The sequence below is a fragment of the Cydia fagiglandana genome, chromosome 10, assembly GCF_963556715.1.
Source record: "Cydia fagiglandana chromosome 10, ilCydFagi1.1, whole genome shotgun sequence".
NCBI lineage: Eukaryota > Metazoa > Arthropoda > Insecta > Lepidoptera > Tortricidae > Cydia > Cydia fagiglandana.
In genome coordinates, this window is record NC_085941.1 from 3049652 (window position 1) to 3071634 (window position 21983).

General features: G+C 36.2%; 2 protein-coding genes across 4 annotated transcripts in view; one reads left to right on the plus strand and one right to left on the minus strand.

Annotated features, from left to right (window-relative positions):
* Positions 1-21983, minus strand: part of LOC134668062 (uncharacterized) — a 145950-nt gene that overhangs the window by 30956 nt on the left and 93011 nt on the right. Inside the window, exon 1 of one of the 3 annotated variants that reach the window (XM_063525515.1) lies at positions 20191-20419. The exons of the other annotated variants lie outside the window; for them this stretch is intronic. The gene's annotated coding sequence lies outside the window, so the exon portion shown is untranslated. Of the gene's footprint in view, positions 1-20190; positions 20420-21983 lie in introns of those variants that run through there. 3 annotated transcript variants of the gene reach the window in all.
* Positions 5441-8653, plus strand: LOC134668397 (uncharacterized). Its single transcript, XM_063525879.1, has 2 exons — positions 5441-6505; positions 6934-8653. Coding segments are annotated over exons 1-2 (906 nt in total). The 5' UTR covers positions 5441-5601; the 3' UTR covers positions 6936-8653.

Genomic DNA, 21983 nt, shown 5'->3' on the forward strand with positions numbered 1-21983 from the left:
TCTTGGAAACTTTGCGTCTTAGCGACATGACTACTAAGACAAACCGAAAGCTGATAAAATTAGTTACAAGTTTTGTCCAGTCAAGTTTTTCGATATCTTGAATAGTTTTCGAGATACCCTCTCTTGAAAGTTTATTTAGGGATTTTAATTTTATCTTGATATCTACGCCAGTGAAGCTGTTAGGCCATGTTTGGTATCATTTTCGTATAAATCGGGGGTACTGAATTCATTTACGGTATCACATTGACACTATTCCGAAGTAAAACCAAAATTTAAAAAAATATATTTTTTTAAATCCCTCTTCACGCTTAAACCGCTGAACCAATTTCGTTGAAATTTGGTATAGAAATGGTTTCAGTCTCAACACAGGACATAGGATAGTTTTTATAACCAAAAACATCTTTTGAGGGTGTGAAAAGTGGGGTGGAAATTTGTATGGGGAGTCAATAACCATTGAACCGGTTTAGATGAAATTTAGGATGGTATACATCTGTGATTTAGATGAAAATGATACCAAACATGACTTCAAACCTTACCTTAAGCAGTATTAACCTCAGGAATTCAGTTTCGTCGACGAAGTTGAATTCCCCCCATACTCCATTTCACAACTTTAAAGGCTGATTATTGAGATAAAAAGTATCTTATGTCCTGTCTTGGGACTCGAAATATCTGTATACCAAATTTCAATGAAATCGGTTGAGCGGTTTAAGCGTGAAGAGGAATTAAAAAAAAAAGGTATTTGTTTAAAGTTTATATGTTTTTTCTTAGGAATGGTGCCAATGTGATACCAAAAATGAATTCAGCACCCCCGATTTATACGAAAATGATACCAAACACGGCCTAAGAGCTTCACTAATGTAGATATCAAGATAAAATTGAAAGCCCTAAATAAACTTTCAAGAGCGGATATCTCAAAAACTATTCAAGATATCGAAAAACTTGACTGAATAAAACTTGTAACAAATTTTATCAGCTTTTGGTTTGTCTTAGTAGTCATGTCGCTAAGACGCAAAGTTTCCAAGATATAAGTGAAAAACCGAAAAATGAGACCTTCTTTCCCCCTCTACCCCCCAGCACCGGGGCTACGGCCGGGGACTTTTGATATGTTCACCTCCTAACTAGTTCAAACAAAGCTACGGAGTCAAAAATTGTGTTCCTAGCATTTCCCTCTATAACTTCTTATTGCTTGGCCTATTATGCATAGAAATGAGTAGTTACCTAATGTGCTAGTTTCTTTTAGTAGCTTTTTGTAATATTCAAAGCAGATTAAATACTTGTAGATACTTGTAGATTGTAGATTTAAGTACTTTTTTGGAAATAAATAGAACTATTTTTTTTTATATAAGTAAAGCAGAAAAATGCTTTCACACTTTAAGTAGGTATGAAGACAGTTAATATGGACATTCAATAAATTCAGGAAGAGTAAACGCATAATTGCTTTGGTAATTTCTATAGCTGCCTCTTGGAGGATATAACCAATGGAGACGCCATGTCTAAAATTTTCGGTACAAAATAGTCTGCCGTTTTTTGCGGGGGAGGGGCACATCAAATGTATAGGTACGTCATGTCAGATAAACGTCAGTCCATACATATGGTTGACATGTGGTTGACCATTGGCCGCCTATTTTCGACAGAGGGGAACGCCTGTTAATGGCGGCTCCATTGTTAATTACTCCGAGAGCTGCCTAGACATCTACACTTGCCAAGGCAAATACAATTTTGACTTGTCAAAATAAAGGTTCGAATTAGAATGGAACGGGTGACCTTTTTATAGGCCTCTGGGCGGCTGGAGGATACATAGATACCGAATTCGGGTTTATGTTGTCAAATTTACATGAGTTACATGACTAATCTATTGCCAAATGACTAAAAAATAGACAATTGACGTCTCGTTTCATTTTTATTTATAATTAGATTAAAACGCGGAACTAAAATGTCACCAATCTAAAAATGTCAACTATCAACCTTGACTCATAGTTTCTAAGTTTAAATTCCTTTGGCAAGTTGATTAGAAAAGCGTGGGTATTATTTTTGGTGCGACCAGTCACCTTTGTAAGCTGTCTAATAAAGAAGTGTTTTATAACCTCTTTATAAATTATGCGGCTTCGTGACTTGAATTTGATGGCGGTTTGCATCGAAACGACTCTAATGTGTGTTATACACCTGTTTGACTGCTTGTTTCTCTGAGATTCAGTCACGTTTTGTGCCTTAAACAGAGCTAAACATAGTTAATCGGGTAGAGACGTTTTTTAGATCTATAAAAAGACTAGATCTATAATAAAAAGAGTAGATTTTCGAGAGTCTACTCAATATTTTGCTAGGAGTAAAATATTTTAAATTGATAAATGCAATAAACTGCAAATAAAGTAAAACTGCACCTCTAGTTGACTTTAAGACCTCGAATACCTATAGAAGGAAATTTTACGATATATTATGGCACTTCCCAAATGAGAGTTATTAAAGTAGGCAATCAGCACACAAAACGAGGAAGCAGAATTATATAAAATAATTTGTACCTGTCTATCGAAAGACATTATGTAAAAAGATGTTAACAGTCAGAGGTAGATTATGTACAAACATCATACATCGCACGTACTTATTAGGAAAAAAATCGCAACAATAGACAAAAGACAAAGTCAAAACAAATCTTAAACAAAGTCCGGTTGCGGTGGCGTGGCGACATCTGTCCTAACCTTTCAGTGTGCCTCCTCATTTGTACACAGTTGTACTACATAGTACGCAAATCAACAATAGTAAAATCGAGGTGTTGTGCGAAATGCTACACATAACAAAATTGTCCACTTCAAGTGTAACGAATCGTCACTGTAAATCGAGGCGCAATCAACACCACAAGGTCGCAGTTTTTGTAGACAGGTGGAATAACTTTACTGTCAAAAAGTTGTATGTTTTACGAACAAGTATTGACATACGACATGTTGGTTTAGAAAGGTAGATGCAGAGGCCACCGAGTGGACTGTTTATTTAAGTTTTGCTCGAGGCTGACAGTTGCAGTCAGCCATTTAGATGAACAAACAAATTAAAACTGATTTTAAATGCAAAGGCATCGTGAATTTAACTTTAGGTCTTCAGTAAAAAGGTTTACTAGAATTACTAGCCAATTACGAAACTGCCAATTAGCGGCTATTGAAAATTAGTATTCAATGGACATTGAAGTTAGAGAAATTAGGCGTTTTTTTAACTAGCACTGGTAGTTCTGAATGTTTTGAGTTTGAGGGCACCATTTCAATGGAAGCTTTTATAATAGTTTATTACATATCTAGGCAGTAAAAAGATGTCTCAAAAGTATAAAAAAAGTCTTAGATAACTTGTAAGATAAGTTCTTATCTATTGGTCGTGGTGTATATATTATTTTTCTGTCCAAAGGAGCCGGAAAGCGGCAACTTTATTTAGCGCATCGGGCGGAAAGTTGACGCTTTCCGGCCGGAGGGCAGAACATGGTTTTATTTTATTTATTTAACATTTTAAATCAGGCAACAAGGCCCTTATCACCAATACCTTACAGACTAACATATACATATATGCATTTTATATAAACTTAAAAAACTAGTTAAACACTATTTAGGCGACAAAACGGCCTATTTAGGCGGTTTAATATGGTGAAGCTTTTTGCTACTGATATTTGCTGAATGATTAAATCCTGAGGTTCCCAGAGGTCGCTAGACTGATATATGTCTAGTAATAATTTTATATTGGTGACAAAAAATAACTGTTAATACTGTCGGGCGAAGGTCGTCGGCATATGCTAATTCATTTAATGATTTCTATTTCAGATACACAAAAACTAGTTCGACTATAATATCAATCAATTCTTTATAGTACCTATTAAGCGGGTTTTTTCATCAGTTATCTGGAATTATTTCTTTTTTAGCTATATCTACTAAGTTATAGCTAGGTATAGTTAAATATATATCGCAACAGATTTGTAATAAGGAAAAATAAACCCCATTCCGTCAGGTAGGTAAGGTTAAAATTTTATTTTTGTGTATTGTGTTGGTTTTCAACGTTTTAAAGTTGCATGGATATGATGGAAATCAAATTCCTTGACTTTAGCCACCCTCCCCCCCCCCCCTCTCATCTAGCGTCTTTCGAGCGTCGGCGTCTACAACTCTATGGCCGCTGCTCGACGCAACGTCTACGCAACGTCGACGCAACTGCGCAGCGACGTCATTTTCCATAGCGCTGACCAGACGCCGACAGACGCCGACAGACGCCGACGCTCGAAAGACGCTAGATGTGGGGGGCCATACTTCAAGTCAGACTAAGCTAACACTGCATAGACTTTTCAGTCCCGGACTGTGAAAGTGTCTCGTCAAATTTCTATAAAAAAACATCGAATTCATTGCGGACATTGCGGTACTTCCACACGTTGTCCCGTCAAAGTTGGTGCAGAGCAGTGGCGGCGCGTCAAGCATATCTATTAGGCAAGCCGGGGCTAATTTGGCTTACATATTTCCTTTACAACTCTGCTCAAACATCGAAAAACAGGCAAGCCGATGGGAATCGGCTTTTATGGACGCGCCGCCACTGGTGCAGAGTTAATCTTTTAAGTAGCCATTTTGTTTTTTCTTTTTTCTATGAGTAAAGGGGAAGACTAACACAAACCCGTCCTGAACGTGAGACCATGACGTTTCTGTAACTCTATACCGTTGCTTTAGGATGCGCTAACTCCAACTACTTAGCAAACAAACGACGTATGTGCCTACATACGACCCATAGACATAGGGCCTTTTAGAATTGAGCTAACTCCAACATTTCAGTAGACAAAAGTAGTATGTGCCATTGAAAACTAATAAAGTTAAGTCCTTTTAGAATATGATCTAAAGCAACAGGTTGTCCGCACAGCCTGTTTTATCTGATAGCAATCAGTGCTGTTGATGAAATAGAGACCTTAAGTCCTTGTGCCAAGTTTCAAGATAGGAGCATTGATTGGCAATTAAAATAGAACCGTATTACGTGGTAACAGTGCTCATGGCTGGTGTTCGAGAACCATTTAAATCTAAACTTTAGCATTTCACATGAAGATTTCAAATAAAACCATAAAATTCGCAGAACAACATTACCGTTTGAATATATGATGCTGTAAAACATTTATTATTGGATTGTTTAGGCAGTTTACTTCGCTTTTGTTAGGTCAATCTAAAAGAACTGAGCTTGGTATAAACACACGACACATTAAGTTCTGTCAGCAATAATAGGTTAATTCCTAGCGGATGAAACTCTTTTCCAAATACATATAGATATCTTTCCACAGTTTGCGTTGTAAAGTAACTATTTGTCACAGTCTAATTTTTTTACATACAGGGTCTTATATATTTACTAGTAAGTATATAGTATGGCAACATTTTATAATAAACAATTTTCTATACAATTATTATGGCAACCGACCGTACATACATAGACTGCTAAAATCATAACTGTTACGTTATGGTAATAGTCTATGGTTTTAGTTTATGGTCGAATTTGGATTTGGAACTTGTTTAATAAAAGATGGCTACCAATAATGTGGTCTTATAATTTACTAACCTTTAAAATAACAAATATGGTGTCAGAAGTATAAAATAATAAGTGTGAAATACAAAAATGGGTGAGTCAAGTAAAATTTCACCAAATGCGGCAAATTCGCCGGCATCACAATGTCCACAACACAAGCAGGGACATGCTTACTCATACATACGACCATTAGAATTCACGGATTCTATGGAAGAGAATTGGAAATTGTGGGTCCAAAAATTTAAAATATTTCTTCTTGCCGAGGACCTTGAAGCTGTTTCCGATGACCGTAAAACAGCTCTGCTGCTCCATAACATGGGTGACAAGGGTGTAGAAATATACAATTCGTTTAATTTGGAGCCAAAGCAAACCTTTGAAGAAGTCCTAAAGAAATTTAATGCATATTTCATTCCTAAAGTTAACATCACGATGCAACGCCACAAATTTTTTACAAGGGCACAAGGAGCTACAGAGTCCTTCGACGATTTCCTTACTGACCTTCAGAACAGAAGTATGACATGCAACTTCAGTGACAAGAGAGAGGAACTCGTGAGAGACGTTATCGTTATAGGTCTAGCTAATACCGCTATGAAGGAGAGGCTTCTGCGCACGGAGGATCTGACGCTGCAGAAGACCATCACCATGTGCAGAGCTGCGGAATTGTCTCAAAAGCAAGTTACGGAACTAACGAATGAGATAGCTGCCACCTCCGTGCTCAACGTCAGCACTGCGCCAGTACATAACGTCAACAATGTCAATACTTCAAAAACAAGAAGCGTCAAGACAAGAAAATGCTATCGCTGCGGCAATAACTGGGATCGCACGCATCAATGCCCAGCTATAGGTTGCAAGTGCCAGAAGTGTGGTATTCCTAATCATTTTGCGAAGGTTTGCAGAAACAAACAGGTTGCAGCCATAACAGAGAAGCAGGTTGAAGACGACAGCGAGGAGTCCTTCTTCGTTGGCTGTATCAACAGTGAGTGTGAATGCGAATGTGAGTGGATTGAGACTATGATTATAAATAATAAGTCTATAAACGTCAAACTAGACACTGGTGCGCAGGTAAACTGCATGTCCTTAGCTACTTATAAGTCGCTGAACCTTGATGAGAGATTTATAGTTACTAAGCGCATTAAATTAGTGACACTTCATGATAAGTGCATACCTGTCAAAGGTGTGTGCACCATTAAATCTTATCTCAAGAATGGAAAGTGTGATAACATTGATTTTGTTATTGTGAGCACAGATTGTATGACAATTTTAGGCTTAAGATCTTGCATGAAACTTAAATTAGTCACTAGAAACATGGTTCATACTATAAATGTCTCGAATAACACTGACACAAATAGAATCATGTCAGAGTATACTAATTTGTTCAATGGTATAGGCTGTTTTAAAAAACCCTATAAAATTGTTTTACAGGAAAATGCAATTCCCAGAGCCGATCCACCTCGTCGGGTCCCTATAGCACTAAGACAGAGCCTTAAGGACGAGTTGGACAATATGGTGAGACAGCAAATAATCACCAAAAATGAGGATCCGATGGAGTGGGTCAACTCATCTGTTGTAACAAAAAAGAAGAACAATAAAATACGCGTATGTATTGACCCTCGGTATTTAAATAAATTCATTATCAGAAAACACAAGCAATTGCCAACGGTTGATGACATACTAGATAAGTTATCAGGCTCTAAGTATTTTTCTAAATTTGACTGTAGCAGTGGGTTTTGGACAGTACAACTTGACTCAGAAAGTTCAAAGTTATGCACATTTTCTACTCCATTTGGTAACTACTCCTATAAACGATTGCCATTTGGACTTTCTGTGTCAACAGAAGCGTTTCAGGAACGCATGGAAGAGACTTTTAGTGATATTGATAATGTACAATTTTATGTCGATGATTTAATAATTTATGCCAGCACGGTGGAAGAACATAATAAAGTGTTACTAAATGTATTGAAAAGAGCTCAAGAATGTAATGTCAAATTCAATAGGGAGAAGTCCCAAGTTCTGTGTAGAGAAATTTCATTTCTTGGCATGATTGTAAGTGACCAAGGGGTTAAACCTGATCCAATTAAAGTAATGGCCATTTCCGAATTAAAATGCATTCATGATAAGAAAGAACTTGAACGATTTTTAGGAATGACAAATTACTTGTCAAAATTTATCAACAATTACTCGACTATTACAAGCCCGTTGCGCGAGCTTCTTAAAAAAGACATATTATTTAAATGGCTTCCTTCTCATGAAAATGCTTTTAATAAACTTAAGGAGGCATTAACAAACGCTCCCACGCTTAAATTATTTGACAGTAATAAAGATGTTGTCGTTTCGGTAGATTGCAGCTCGGAAGGAGTAGGCGCTTGTCTTTTACAAGACAGACAGCCTATTGCATACGCTTCTAAGGCACTAACTGAATGTCAGAAAGGTTATGCCCAGGTTGAACGCGAGATGTTTGCTATTGTATTTGGATGCATCAAATTCCATAAGTATATTTTAGGAAAACATACCCTAGTTGAAACCGATCATTCGGCATTAGAAATTTTATTTAAAAGACCCCTGTCTTTAGTACCTGCAAGACTACAAAGAATGATGCTTAAAATACAAGGGTATGACATTACTGTTAAGTATGTACCTGGAAAACAAATGTATATATCAGATTTTCTCAGTCGCTCTTTCCTAGTTGACAAGAATGATGAAACGAAGGAATTTGATGAAGAATTCAACAAAGAAATTGTTTGTCATGTTGAGGTCATGATAGATTCGTTGCCTATTTCAAGTGACAAGCGACAACTCATTGCCATGAAAACGAACGAGGATGCCACATTGTCCTGTTTAAAAGACTATATACATAATGGTTGGCCAAATTCTAAGAATAACCTAAATGAATTAGTAAAACCTTTCTGGAATTTTCGCAATGAGTTGTCCCTAGTCGACCAGATAATTTTAAGAAATAATCTTATTGTGATTCCAGTAGCATTACAAAAAATGATGCTAGAAATTATTCATGAAGGTCACTTAGGATTAAATACATGTCTTCGGAGAGCTAAAAACGTTCTATTTTGGCCTGGATTGACAAGTCAAATTAAAGAACTCTGCAACAACTGTCAAACATGTGCCTTATTTAGGAAAAATAATACTAAAGAACCATTTCAATTTCATGACATACCTAGACTACCATGGCTAAAGTTAGGCACTGATCTTTTTGAATTTAATAAACAATACTATCTGGTTGTTGTAGATTATTACAGTAAATTTTTTGAAGTTGCTCGATTAAATGACTTGTCTTCAAGGACTATCATCAATCATATTAAGTCTATGATAGCTAGACATGGTTGTCCTTTAGAGATTGTAAGTGACAATGGTCCACAGTATTCTTGTAAAGAGTTTAAAGAATTTGCGGATGCATATGGTTTTAAGCATATTACTTCGTCTCCTGACTACCCAAAGTCGAACGGTTTAGCGGAATCTTCGGTCAAAATTGTCAAATCTATACTAAAAAAATGTAAAGAGGATAACACAGATCCTTATATTGCGTTATTAAATTTCAGAAATAGTCCGAAGGAAAATAGCCCTTCTCCAGCTAATCTTTTGTTCAATCGGAACCTTAATGACCGTTGTCCTGTGTCTGCAAATTATTTAAAGCCTAAAATATATACTAGAAATTATTTCTTAGATAAAGAGTTGCAACATAAGGTTGAAAACCACTACAATAAAACTGCTAGGTCTCTAAGAGAATTAGAGATAGGTCAGGGTATCATGTTTAAGAAAAAGATGTCAGATGATCGCTGGCAAAAAGGAAGTGTTGTAAAGAAGGCTGACTTCCCTCGTTCTTATATTGTAAAGGATGAACAAGGTCGCCAATATAGGAGAAACAGACAACATTTGCGTAATATAAATGAATATGAGTCAACTAATTGTACTGAAAATGAGTCTGTTAATCCTAACTCTTATGTTATAAACTATGATAGTAATGATAGCGACTGTGAATCCTTTTATGAAGCAGAAGAAACTGATGATCAGGAGCTCATTGATACAAGTGAAGCGAGTCAAAGCTCTACTGGAATCAATGATACTCCGGAACCAAATCTTGACTTGTATAAGACGAGGTCTGGACGAATAGTCAAGGCTCCGTCGAGACTAATTGAATCTTAGTTATAGTTGTAGTTATAATACCTATATACTTTACTCTTTGAGTTATAATTCTGTGAAGGAGAGGAATGTTACGTTATGGTAATAGTCTATGGTTTTAGTTTATGGTCGAATTTGGATTTGGAACTTGTTTAATAAAAGATGGCTACCAATAATGTGGTCTTATAATTTACTAACCTTTAAAATAACAAATAATAACCCTTCCTGTAATATGGTTAAAATAAAAATTCGAGGCATGGCATTTATTTTAAAATAACAATATAGAATAACTCCGGGCCAAAACGCTTGTTCCTAAAATATTTATTAACCCGTATAAAAATAACCAAGAGAGATGATTAAAGCTTTCATTTGTTTATTCTTTCTTTAATCTCACCGGGCTAAGGTTTCCAAACTTTCAAGCTAATGTATTATTCCATCGTTTCATCTCTGCGGTTTTCAAACAAGTCTTGGTAAGAGTTCATGGAGTCAATTTATAGGGCTCGATGGAATCTTAGACTTAGGTAAGTTCAAAAGCACGGTACAAAAGTACTCGAAAAAGACGACAACACTGTTTTAGACTCATTCCTTCCTTTTACCATCTTAACTCCAAACTTGTAGCGAATGTGTCGTAGTGGATAAAGGATAACTCACGATAGACCGGGCCAGGGCCTGGCCTGAGCTTCCGGCGCTTCGTTTTCTATGGAAAGCACCACATGATCACTGATCAGCCGTCATAGAAAATGACATGTCGGACGCCTCGGCCCGGGCACGGCCCTGTCTAGCGTGAGCCATCCTTAAAGCTAAAAGCCTGCCGCGAAAATCGTGTCTGCCTCTCTATCACTCTTCCATATTCGGGCGATAGAGAGGTATATAAAGAAATTTCGATTCTCGATGTTCGCGGTATAGATCCTCTGAAAGCTGCGCTATTTACGCGCCCGCGCAATGTGATAACTATTAATAGCTGAGTTAAATGACCGCTCCTGCGACGATAGATTTACTACAGCGTATAGATAGGGTACATGGTTAGTAAGAAAGTAGGCAAGAGGTAAGCAAAATTTTGAGTATAAAAGCTAAGAGCTGCGGGAAAAGGCATAAAAAGAGTCTTAGGTGTATGCCTACAGAAACGAAATTCTGCATTTTTTATGGAAAAATCAGAATACTTAAGCCGGGTACTCACTAGCGAGCTGTAACCGAACATGCGTGATACAGTAACGAGGTTCTAGTGTGTACGCGTGTTACAGTTTCGGCTCGCGACGTCGCCGGAACGCTTTCACCAAGCGTACTCATTTTGCGAGCTGTAACTGTAACCGAACAGACACATTACGAGGTTCTAGTGTGTACGCATGTTACAGTTTCGGCTCGCGACGTCGCCGGAACGCTTTCAGCGAGCGTACTCATTTTGCGAGCTGTAACTGTAACCGAATAGATACAGTACGAGGTTCTAGTGTGTACGCATGTTACAGTTTCGGCTCGCGACGTCGGCGGAACGCTTTCACCGAGCGTACTCATTTTGCGAGCTGTAACTGTAACCGAACAGATACAGTAACGAGGTTCTAGTGTGTACGAGAAGGCCAAGCCGCTGGAAGCCGGATCTATCCTGAGTTTTGGTTTGTAACTCCACGATGTCGGACGAGTATTTTGCGCATGTGCAGAATACATACTAGATGCCTACTTGATGATCATAAACGGCCACGAAGATGTGGGATTCATAGAATTTATCGGGAAAGTAGTTCCATAGAATACACTACATAGTACACTATTTTCCCTGTAGGCGTCTATCAGCAATAGTAGTTTGTGTTACAAGGGATCAAAATGATATATTTCCGTCAAGGGCGTATATTGAATCCTGAATGAAGCGATGGATTGTACAATAGAATCCCGAACGTAGTGAGGGATTCTAAAGTAGAATCCTGAGCGTAATGAGGGATTCAAGTGTTAACGCCCAAGACGAAATAATTTTGATACCGTGTGACACATACTGCTTTTCACATCAACTATGAGGAAAATAAAAAAATGTTAGTGTTGACACAATCTGATGCTTAAACAGATTATTTAAGCAAAAAAAAATGTGCAAAAAAAATTAAAAATAGTGTGCTTGAACAGAAAAGTGCCACTTTGATCCCTCCTAGCAGGGAAGAAAAGTGCCACTTTGATCCCTCCTATTCGCAGGGAAGTAAAAGCCTTTTTCCGAATAGGTGATGTGAAAAATACATTTATCCTCTGACCATTCACTCATGACGAATAAATACTCGATATATAGCTGGTTCGCAGCGGCTAGCAACAACTAATCTTGACGTCCACGAGCGCAGTGCAAGCGTCCTTTGGTTCGCGACAAAAACCGACAACCGTCGGATCGCTGCGAGCCGCTCGTGTAGCGTTCGTTGCTGGCTCGCGAGCACGTACACACTATGTTTTTGGCAACAGTAACTGTTACAGTTACGTGCAACGTTACGGGTTCAGAAATGAGTACGTTGTAGATGTCGGCTCGCTGCGAGCCGCTCGCGTACCGCTCGCAGCAGGTTTGCGAACCACGTACACACTATGTTTTTTGGTTACAGTACATGCAACGGTTACAGTTACAGCTCGCTAGTGAGTACCCGGCTTTAGGTAGGTACTTGTTGCTCGCGAAGCCGTTGAATTAAGCTGAAACCGTTTTTAGTTTGAGCAAAGTTGCATTTCGTTACTTCTTTAAAAAAATCTCGTATCTCACACTGCTACTCAAAGTTGAAAGGCAGTAAGTCTTTATGCATCCCATACATAGATATCACATGTTTTTTGATTGACAGGACAAGATGCGAGTTTTTTTTTCAAAGTAGTGCCTATTGTTTTGTTTCGTTAAATAACAGACCAAAAAAAATTAAGGCTTAACATTTCCTACAACTGTTTTTATCGGCCTTGCCCTTTATTTTACAATGATTTATAGACAAACAATGAAAAGGGTCCAGGCAATTGCCAGCCGCATCTAAACTATTCTAAACTGCATTTAATCTATGTCGTAGTGAAATTGTATTGTAATTGTGATCCATGATTTACATTTCCGTTCGACTTACGACTACATTATGCACGTTGCACTCATAGTGATCTCGATTTTATACTTAATGCATATTAAGAATAAAGATCAAAGTAACATTTGGGTCATTCTCCAGATTTGTGCCTGCGTCTAAACTCCGTCAAATCTTACTAATTTAATGAAAAGTTTAACGGAGTTGAGACATACCGCTGTCTTTGAGAGCCATTTACGAGTAACATTATCGGTTGCATTTTTATATTTAAAAATTTTATTTGTATGAGGGTTATCGACTTGTTTTTTAATATATTTAACAAATGATGGTAGTACAATAAAATTATAGTCTACCGATTTAGGGCATAATGACTAGTGCCAAATGTCGTCAACAAACATTACGCACATATGTACAACAAGTCATCAACCTATTAAATTTGCAAAGCACTTTAAAACCCTCTCGAAATGATGTTCATATTACAAGGAACGAAAGAGAAATCGCCATAAGTGTACTATCGAAAATCGCCATAAGTGTACGTTCGGTCTTTTAAATCAAGTTGATTGGCGGCACGTGTTGATTTGATAGGGAATGAAAGCGGGTCACCAGGTGATGTTATTCGTGAACAAACAGATACACTCATAAATACCTCAAATTCCCTTCTGGACGAAGATTAAGATGACACAGTTCTATTATAAAGCGAATAACGTAAAGGGGTTTTCTTTGATCATTTGATGTATCAAATCATTTGATGTACAGGTCACAAGTGCTTTTACTACTGCGGTTATCACACTGTGGTTTTGTATCCAATGTTAAGATTGCCTATGGTTTCTAACCTCTTGACTTCAAAGGCTTAACACTCAGTTCTTCCAAGTGGGCACCAACTAAACCATTTTTATAATAAACCAAGTACCTACCTAATTAAATCTGCATATAAAACTGTGTAAGTACGAGTAATTAAGTTGACGACAGGCAGAAAATTTGGGAATGTCCGAATAAACGTCTCTGTATTCATTTATTCTTAATAAATATCTTCCGTCCGTAAACGAGATTTCCGTCTTTACAATCGTTGAAAAACAACCAAATAATGTTTTTATACGACCCGATATGCACAAATGATTCTGAATGCCCTCGCCTTTTTCAAATTAGCGGAATAAAGAAATATCTCAATAGAAACTGCCTTTTTGTTGCAAAATAATTGACCGTTAACTCAAATAAATTGTCCAGAAAACATCCGGTTTTTAAGAGTTGCGCAATGACATGAGAATTGTTAAGAGTAGTTAAAGCCACCCACGGTGATAGTTGGTGAAGATACCTTTTCTATGCAAATTATTCTTAGTAACCACTCTCAGTGGGAATTATCGTTTCATAACATCTTTAGTGACTGCTATTCTTGCGTAGTAGTTTCGTGGATTAGTAAACAATTTTCTTGTCTATTTGTTACCGTATAACCCCAAAACAACTGTGGTCTAATACTACAAGTAAAGTTCTAAGTTTTAATAAAGTATCAATACTATTGATACTTAGAACTTTACTGAAAAGAACATTGGTATTGATTCAATACCAATGTTCTTTTCCGTTTTGTTTGATTGTTTTCTTTCATTTATAAAAATCTATAGAACTGTGTTGTTCAAATTATAGTTACTCCCAATCCTAAACGCAGATATTTGAATTAGTTTTGCACTATATTTGAATGACTTTGGATTTGGACAATAGTCCGAGTGGTTTTACAGTACTAAATATTTTAGTTTCTAGCAATCATTACAAACGTATACACGGTGTAACATGAGGAAACCGAATAATTTTAACCACGCATTTCTGAGGTCACAAGAAGGAAAAAATGTAATATGAGTTTAGGTAAATTTCGCTAAAAAAAAATATTTTTGTTTAGTTTTTTCAATTTTTTGAATGTATTTGTGCATTAAAAATAAATGTTATTGATAGACTGGTGACTTAAAATTGATTTTTACATTTTTATTTCGTAAAACCTTCTTTTTGCAAAGTGTTACTTGTCACTTTTTGACATCTATCAATAAGGATATTTAGACTACGTCCCATAGCAGCAACATTACCATCAAAAAAGCCTTTTACATCATGTAACAACAAAAACTTGTTTATTTTTAAATTAATATTATCTCTGAAATTAAGCGTTTAAAAAAAAAGTTTATAGGACATTTTTGTCTCTAAATATGATCAGGAATACGCTGTTAAAATTATTCGGTTTACTCATGTTACACCGTGTATATATACGCTACCGCAGTAACAGTACCATCAGACGCACTTCATACTTATTTATTATTTACCTCCATCGTAGCTTAACAAAGTAGAAAATGAAAGCTACACAGTTTTCGTATTCCAAAATGTGTGACACTATCAACAACAATGTGTAGTTGCATCCGTCATTTTGTTGAACATGGCTGGTAAACCACATTATCTTTTAGTTCTAGTTATTAGCGCACTGGATAAAGCACGTATAGTTTATATTCTTCTTCCATAAGAACTAAACGATTATAATGTTTTAAATGTGATCATTAGGGTCAAGCTTTTTTGCCAAACAAAAGGTACGCCATTGGACTTAATGAATGGCATTGACTTTATTGTTAAGTGCACGGAGGAATGTTCGATTTTACTTTTATGGGGTTCCGGTGGAAACATTATTTTTATAGCCATTGTAAACAAACCGTGAATGAGTCACGTACTTATTTAAATATTACAAAAAAAAAACAGTTCTCATAATACTTCCGAACGTTAATGACACATAACTTTAATTTTAGGTATGAAATATTTACGTCTCAGAGAAATTAGATAGCAAGAAGTGTAGTTACAGTGTATTCAAACTTATTTATCAATATTAGAAAGGTAATCACAGCGTTATACCTGGTCAATACCTAGGTTTTCAAATCTGTGAGATCTTACCTATTACCTACGGCATGAGTTATTTGAGTTTATTGAGAAGCAAGTCCAATCAACTGACTTCATATTCTTCATAATCTAGGATTTGGTCGACTTTAGAACAAACTTCATCCATCAAAATCTAAATTGTTAAATCAAGCAAACTAAATAACGTTTAAACTTCCATAACGTTGAGATTTACGAGAGCAGATTACAAGTCGAACTGACAGATTTAAGAACCGAACCGACGAAGGATACTCCGAGTTTAACCCGTAGATTGACAGCTCCGGATGTTCCCAATGGAGTATTTTTAGTTTACTTTTTACTGGGTTGTAACGGTTACGATCGTAGGGGAAGTTTAAAGTTACTTCGTTTTTAACTGGTTCTTCTAAATTACTGGGATTAATGGAGGGAGTAAAATGATTAATTTGCGCGAAACAGTTATGAAAACAGGCATTTGCATACAGTAAAAACACCCAACTATAATCTAGTAATAAGTAGTTACTAGACTCTATTACTGTAACACAAATACCTACACCACGTAATTAATTAAATATTTATACCAATCTTATTTTTGGTGTTCCATGAGTTTATTCTACCTTTTATAACAAATATTTTGCTACAGAACTGCGACATAATTTGCGATTAAATTTGACTTAAAAAATTTAATTAGCTTAGTTATCTGTTTATTCTATGTTATCTAACTATAAGAAATTTAAACAGAAGTTACGTCACACTGACATAATATTGATATAACTACATCCATTTATTTCAATAACTTACAACACGTATGTTTTTAGGGTTCCGTACCCAAAGGGTAAAACGGGACCCTATTACTAAGACTTCGCTGTCCGTCCGTCCGTCCGTCCGTCCATCCGTCCGTCTGTCACCAGGCTGTATCTCACGAACCGTGATAGCTAGACAGTTGAAATTTTCACAGATGATGTATTTCTGTTGCCGCTATAACAACAAATACTAAAAACAGAATAAAATAAAGATTTAAATGGGGCTCCCATACAACAAACGTGATTTTTGATCAAAGTTAAGCAACGTCGGGAGTGGTCAGTACTTGGATGGGTGACCGTTTTTTTTTTCGTTTTTTTTTTGCATTATGGTACGGAACCCTTCGTGCGCGAGACCGACTCGCACTTGCCCGGTTTTTTATTTATTAAGTTTACCGCTACATTAATTTTAACCCAACAGCAATAAAGAAAGTCCGTAATCTTAATTTACTTCAACACGTCAATTAATTGATTTGATTTATTTAAAAAGCCCGTAATCTTCAATTAATTTCAAAAGAGCTAATTATATCATTATCATTTCACATCAAACTCGTCCTATAAATTTCGCGTTATCTTTTTCCCATAGACAAGTTTAAGATACCGTTACAACGTTCCAAGTTATTTCGAAATCGATAACGTATCGATCGGTGTTAATAGATCATGTTTGCGACTCATGCGTCGATGCACTCGCTTCCGGTGTCGTAAGATCCAATGTAACTTTAATTATGCAAAGGATCTGCTAATTATACAGGATTTAGCAATAAATTAATTAAACATTCAAATTAGGTCGTTGTAGATTAATTGAAAGGTGTAAATCTCGGAAATTGTAGTTTAACGGTAAAAAATTGAAGCTAAACATTATTGAAATTATAATATGTTTGTGAACTGTAGTGTTTGGATAGATGTTCCATTATTGAAATTTAGATTAAAATAATATAAGGTTATTAGATAAATATATAGAATAACTCTAACACACATTAGTTCTCGAGTAGCGTAAAATGGGGTGAGTTGGGTGAAATTTGACTTTCAAACCTCGATAAAATTTTATTTTTACATGTGAAAACTGAATAGTGTATATAATAAGTGGTTCGGACGTTTGTATTTTACTTTGTATTTATTTTGGGTAGTTCCATTTCACAACTTTGATGATAAAGAGGAAAACCCACCTCACCCCGTAGTGACTCGTATTTGGGATGAGAGGGTTTTTCATACAAAGGTGATTTTGGATTATTGTTAGATCGATTTTTTATTATTATGCGTATTACTATAGCCCCATTTTAAATTGGAATACATTATTTTTGTAGCAGTAGCCTTAAAATCCCTTCTCACCCCCCTCTCAAACCTTCTCTCCCCATTCATAACTCAACTCTCCCCGCGAAACCGACTCACCCCGTTTTACGGTTATATGAAGTTGTCAATTAATGTAATTAATACGTTTTAGTAAACACCGCACACATGAAGCTACATGATGAGGATTTACTACTTAAGTTTTTTACCTTATTATATACTATATTTCAATTCAGGTTATATTTGTTCAAGTATTTATGTTTATACGTGTGTTGCAAAACTTAAGACTTAAATTAATTGCAGTGGACGTAAATATTATTAACGGAAATTGCTACCAAAGGAAGGATCAGGGTAATATATTTATACATAGCGTTAAACGTGCTACTTACTTTTATATGTTTGTAACATATGTTAATATTTTAACACCTTGTTTGGATGTAGGACATATAATAAATGTAACATATCATAAATAATTATAACTCGTGCGTCTAAAAGCTATAACAGATCTGATAATCCTGTTTGCAGTTCAGCAAGAGCACGATATAGTACTGCAAAAGTGAGAAAGTAATATAAGTAGGTAGAACTGCAAGCAAGACTGCAAATAACTAAGTATGTACCGGATTTAAGCGAAAGGCAAATCGTTTTCAAGTCAAATACCTACAAATACCTTGTAAGGAAGGAAACCACGTTAATAAATAGGTCTGAAACAGTGCTTGTTACACTGTAAGCTAATTATAGTGTTGAACTAATTATGGCGCATGTATAAGATAAGATTATACGGCACTGCACAACCTAATACTTCCGAGATCTACGGTAACTGTTGTCATAATCTTTAAACGAAGGAAGTTGACAGTATACGTGGATCTACGTTCAATATCGGTCCATGATGAGCTCGAAGGTGTAAGAGATAGAAAAGTCTGGAAAACTGCCATCCAAATGTGATCCACTGAGGAAGTCACGACCTTCAGCACTGGGAAGAGCGAAGCGAAGGTATGGTTACTTATCCTGGTAGTTCTGGGTCACTGTTTAAAATTTGGACATTTAATTTTCACTTTGCTTGCAATTTTGGTAGGTTGCTTCTATACAATAAATTAGTCGGATATGTTACTATTACTGTGTGGAGTTCTTGATCAAGCATATCTGCTCGTACCGTTCGTTAATATTTCCTGGTATGTAGTAATCTCAATTTCATACTTTAGATGAAGCTAAAAAACCTATTTAAAATAATTGGTTGGGGCATTTTATAACCACGAGCCAAATGACAATGAAATTAGCGAAATTAGAGGTAAATGTCAACAAAATTCCTACTAATGATTGTAACAAAATCGTGACACACGAAACGTAAATCAAGATGTTTTAGTTGATAACGATGCAATATCGGTAAATAGATAATCAATTTGCAGTACTTCTTGGATTTAAAAATAATCTAGCCCATCGATCAGATTAACCGCAATATTTTATTTAAACTTGGTAAATTCTATTAAAATTATAAATGAAGAACTCATTTAGATTCTCTATAGCTTTCATTTCATATTTTTGTTAATTCATTAAACCATCGTTCATCCAAATTACTTAGATCATTAGTGGGAAGTGTAAATAAACAAGAGAGAGCGTACGGTCTGATTCTTACATTTTCTTACCTTCTTTAAGAACACATTTGTGATCTTAAAGATGGCAATCATTATTATATCGCCATGATATCTCGGAAATATGGAACGGATATGGATATGGAAAACTTCATATTATGGTCATGCTTTTGTGATACTATCATCAGAAATTGCAAGACCACAAAACACCTATAATATATGATCATCATTTTCCTAGCGTTGCCCCAGCAGTTTACCACGGCTCAATTAGGGACCCTGGGTCCGCTTGGCAACTTTATAAAAAAAATTGGCTACTACATTTTACATTTTAACTACTTTTTTGTCACGGCCTTTATTAGGATTTGGAAAACGCCGACTTATCCCCGAAATACTAATGAACCTAAGTCACTCGCCTAGGATTACGTCTATTCAAAGATTATAAATCCAGGTTGATTAAAATTAAATTCAGTTTACCTGGAATTTCAAAAGTTCCCCCATTTCAATAAGAGAATATGTATTTTTTGCTTTTGAATAAACTACGTCAAAAAGGCGAAGTTCCAAGTAGGCATATTTTTATTGGATTTGACGGTTCCTAACTGTAGATTTCAGCGTCATAACTGTATGGTATTATGATCTATCTTCTTATCTTAAATTTATACAAACAAAGATGGCTTTGCACGATAATGATAATATCATTGTTGTCGGTGACAGCGAAAACACTCACGTGACGATCGCGTTTTCTTTTGCTAATAAGTTTTTTGTTTCACTTGAATAAACTTTGATATCATTCATTAATTCCAATCTTAGTATGGCATCTGTTTTTGCATTCGGAATGGTATATTTATCGCCATTAAAATTAAGGTTACCTTTTACTTTTAACCGTTTGATTAATGTGCTAGACTTCTCAATTTTTTACTCCATGACTTTTTAACCTTTTGCATTGGAATTAGAATCAGTATTAAATTTGGCATTATAATTAATATCTGCTATTTGATTAATTACCTCTATGTCGCCGAAATTGTGTGGTCCTTTTTAAAGAGCTCCGTAATTTCAACTTTCAGTCCAGTGAAAGTGTTCACGGGTATCTTTACAGTTCGCACTTCACTCCACAACACAGCACAGCACTATCACAGATTACGAAATTCCGATTGTCCACGATGGGTAAATAAAATAGATCGAAAATGCGCGGGATTCGGCGCGACCGGTCGACGGCGGCGCGCATGCGTCAGTGAGCGGAGCGGTGGAATGCAATCTCCCTCGCTCTCTCGAACACGCTAAGGGGCATTATTCTCGCTCTAACTAGATAGCATTGGTATTAGATTGCTTGATCCATTTCAACTTCCGGCCTAAGTCGGGCTAAGTGAACTAATAACAAGAAACCTAACCTCAAAATTTGTTATTAAACTATGACTAAGTATGGAATAGTTAGGTATGTTAACTTGTAATGACTACATAATGTGAACATAATGTTAGGATTTAGGATAACTCTTGAACTTCTAAATATGGTTCTTTATACTTCTAGTGCCGATTCTATATTGATTGCGATTTGTAAGAAGAAAGCATCCAATCCCGTGGCAAATTTAAAAAAAACCGGGCAAGTGCGAGTCGGACTCGCGCACGAAGGGTTCCGTACCATAATGCAAAAAAAAAACAAAAAAAGCAAAAAAAAAAGGTCACCCATCCAAGTACTGACCACTCCCGCGTTGCTTAAGTTTGGTCAAAAATCACGTTTGTTGTATGGGAGCCCCATTTAAATCTTTATTTTATTCTGTTTTTAGTATTTGTTGTTATAGCGGCAACAGAAATACATCATCTGTGAAAATTTCAACTGTCTAGCTATCACGGTTCGTGAGATACAGCCTGGTGACAGACGGACGGACGGACGGACAGCGAAGTCTTAGTAATAGGGTCCCGTCTTACCCTTTGGGTACGGAACCCTAAAAAGTAGGTATCCTATATAGCCACCCACCCACAAATGTTAATACAGAAACGTATTTTTTCTTTTATGACTAAGGCCTACTGCGGGGGCCCATTAATCCTATTATGCCTCCACATGGTTAAGTCCCAGATAGGAGACCAATTATGAATAAGTTTGTTTACATCATTTACTTTTTATATTGCTCACAAACATAGTATCAATAGTATGTATATGAACACGTTACGACGCAAACTCCCCATTACATTGAAATTATATTACTAAGCTTCGAATACACTCCCTGGTTTCACCGCAGCGTCTCCTTTGCTCCCATGAATGACTGCGCTATGCAGTTGTGCCCAATAACTCCCCGGCTTTTTTGACCATTTTTTGCTACTCGGTCCCTGGGTTTTTAAAGCACGTTGTTGACAAGCCGTTGGGAAAGACGATTAAATATGATTTAACGATGTAACCTTCCAAAACTGTTATTATCGTTAAAAATTCCGTTATTACCAAATTCTAATAACGGTTGCAAAAAGAAACAATTAAATATGATGTCAAAGTTCAGTTCAATAATGTTACTAACGATCTTAAGGCACAATGTTAAGGTAATATTGATAATATCTTGGAAAAAACAAAGCATCACCAAGAAAATCAAGTCACGTTCTGAACCGATATAGCAATTAGCAATTGAGTCATACGTCGATTTCAACGGTTAATGAGTGATGATAATAACACTTTAAAAATATAAAAGTCCTAAGTCCTATACATTTGTCTGGCACATGTGACATTTTGATTCTAGAGTAGAGCTGATGGTAATCTATGACATGTGCGAGGATGTTGCGTTTGCGCATGTGGCCATGGAACCATTGAAGAAGTT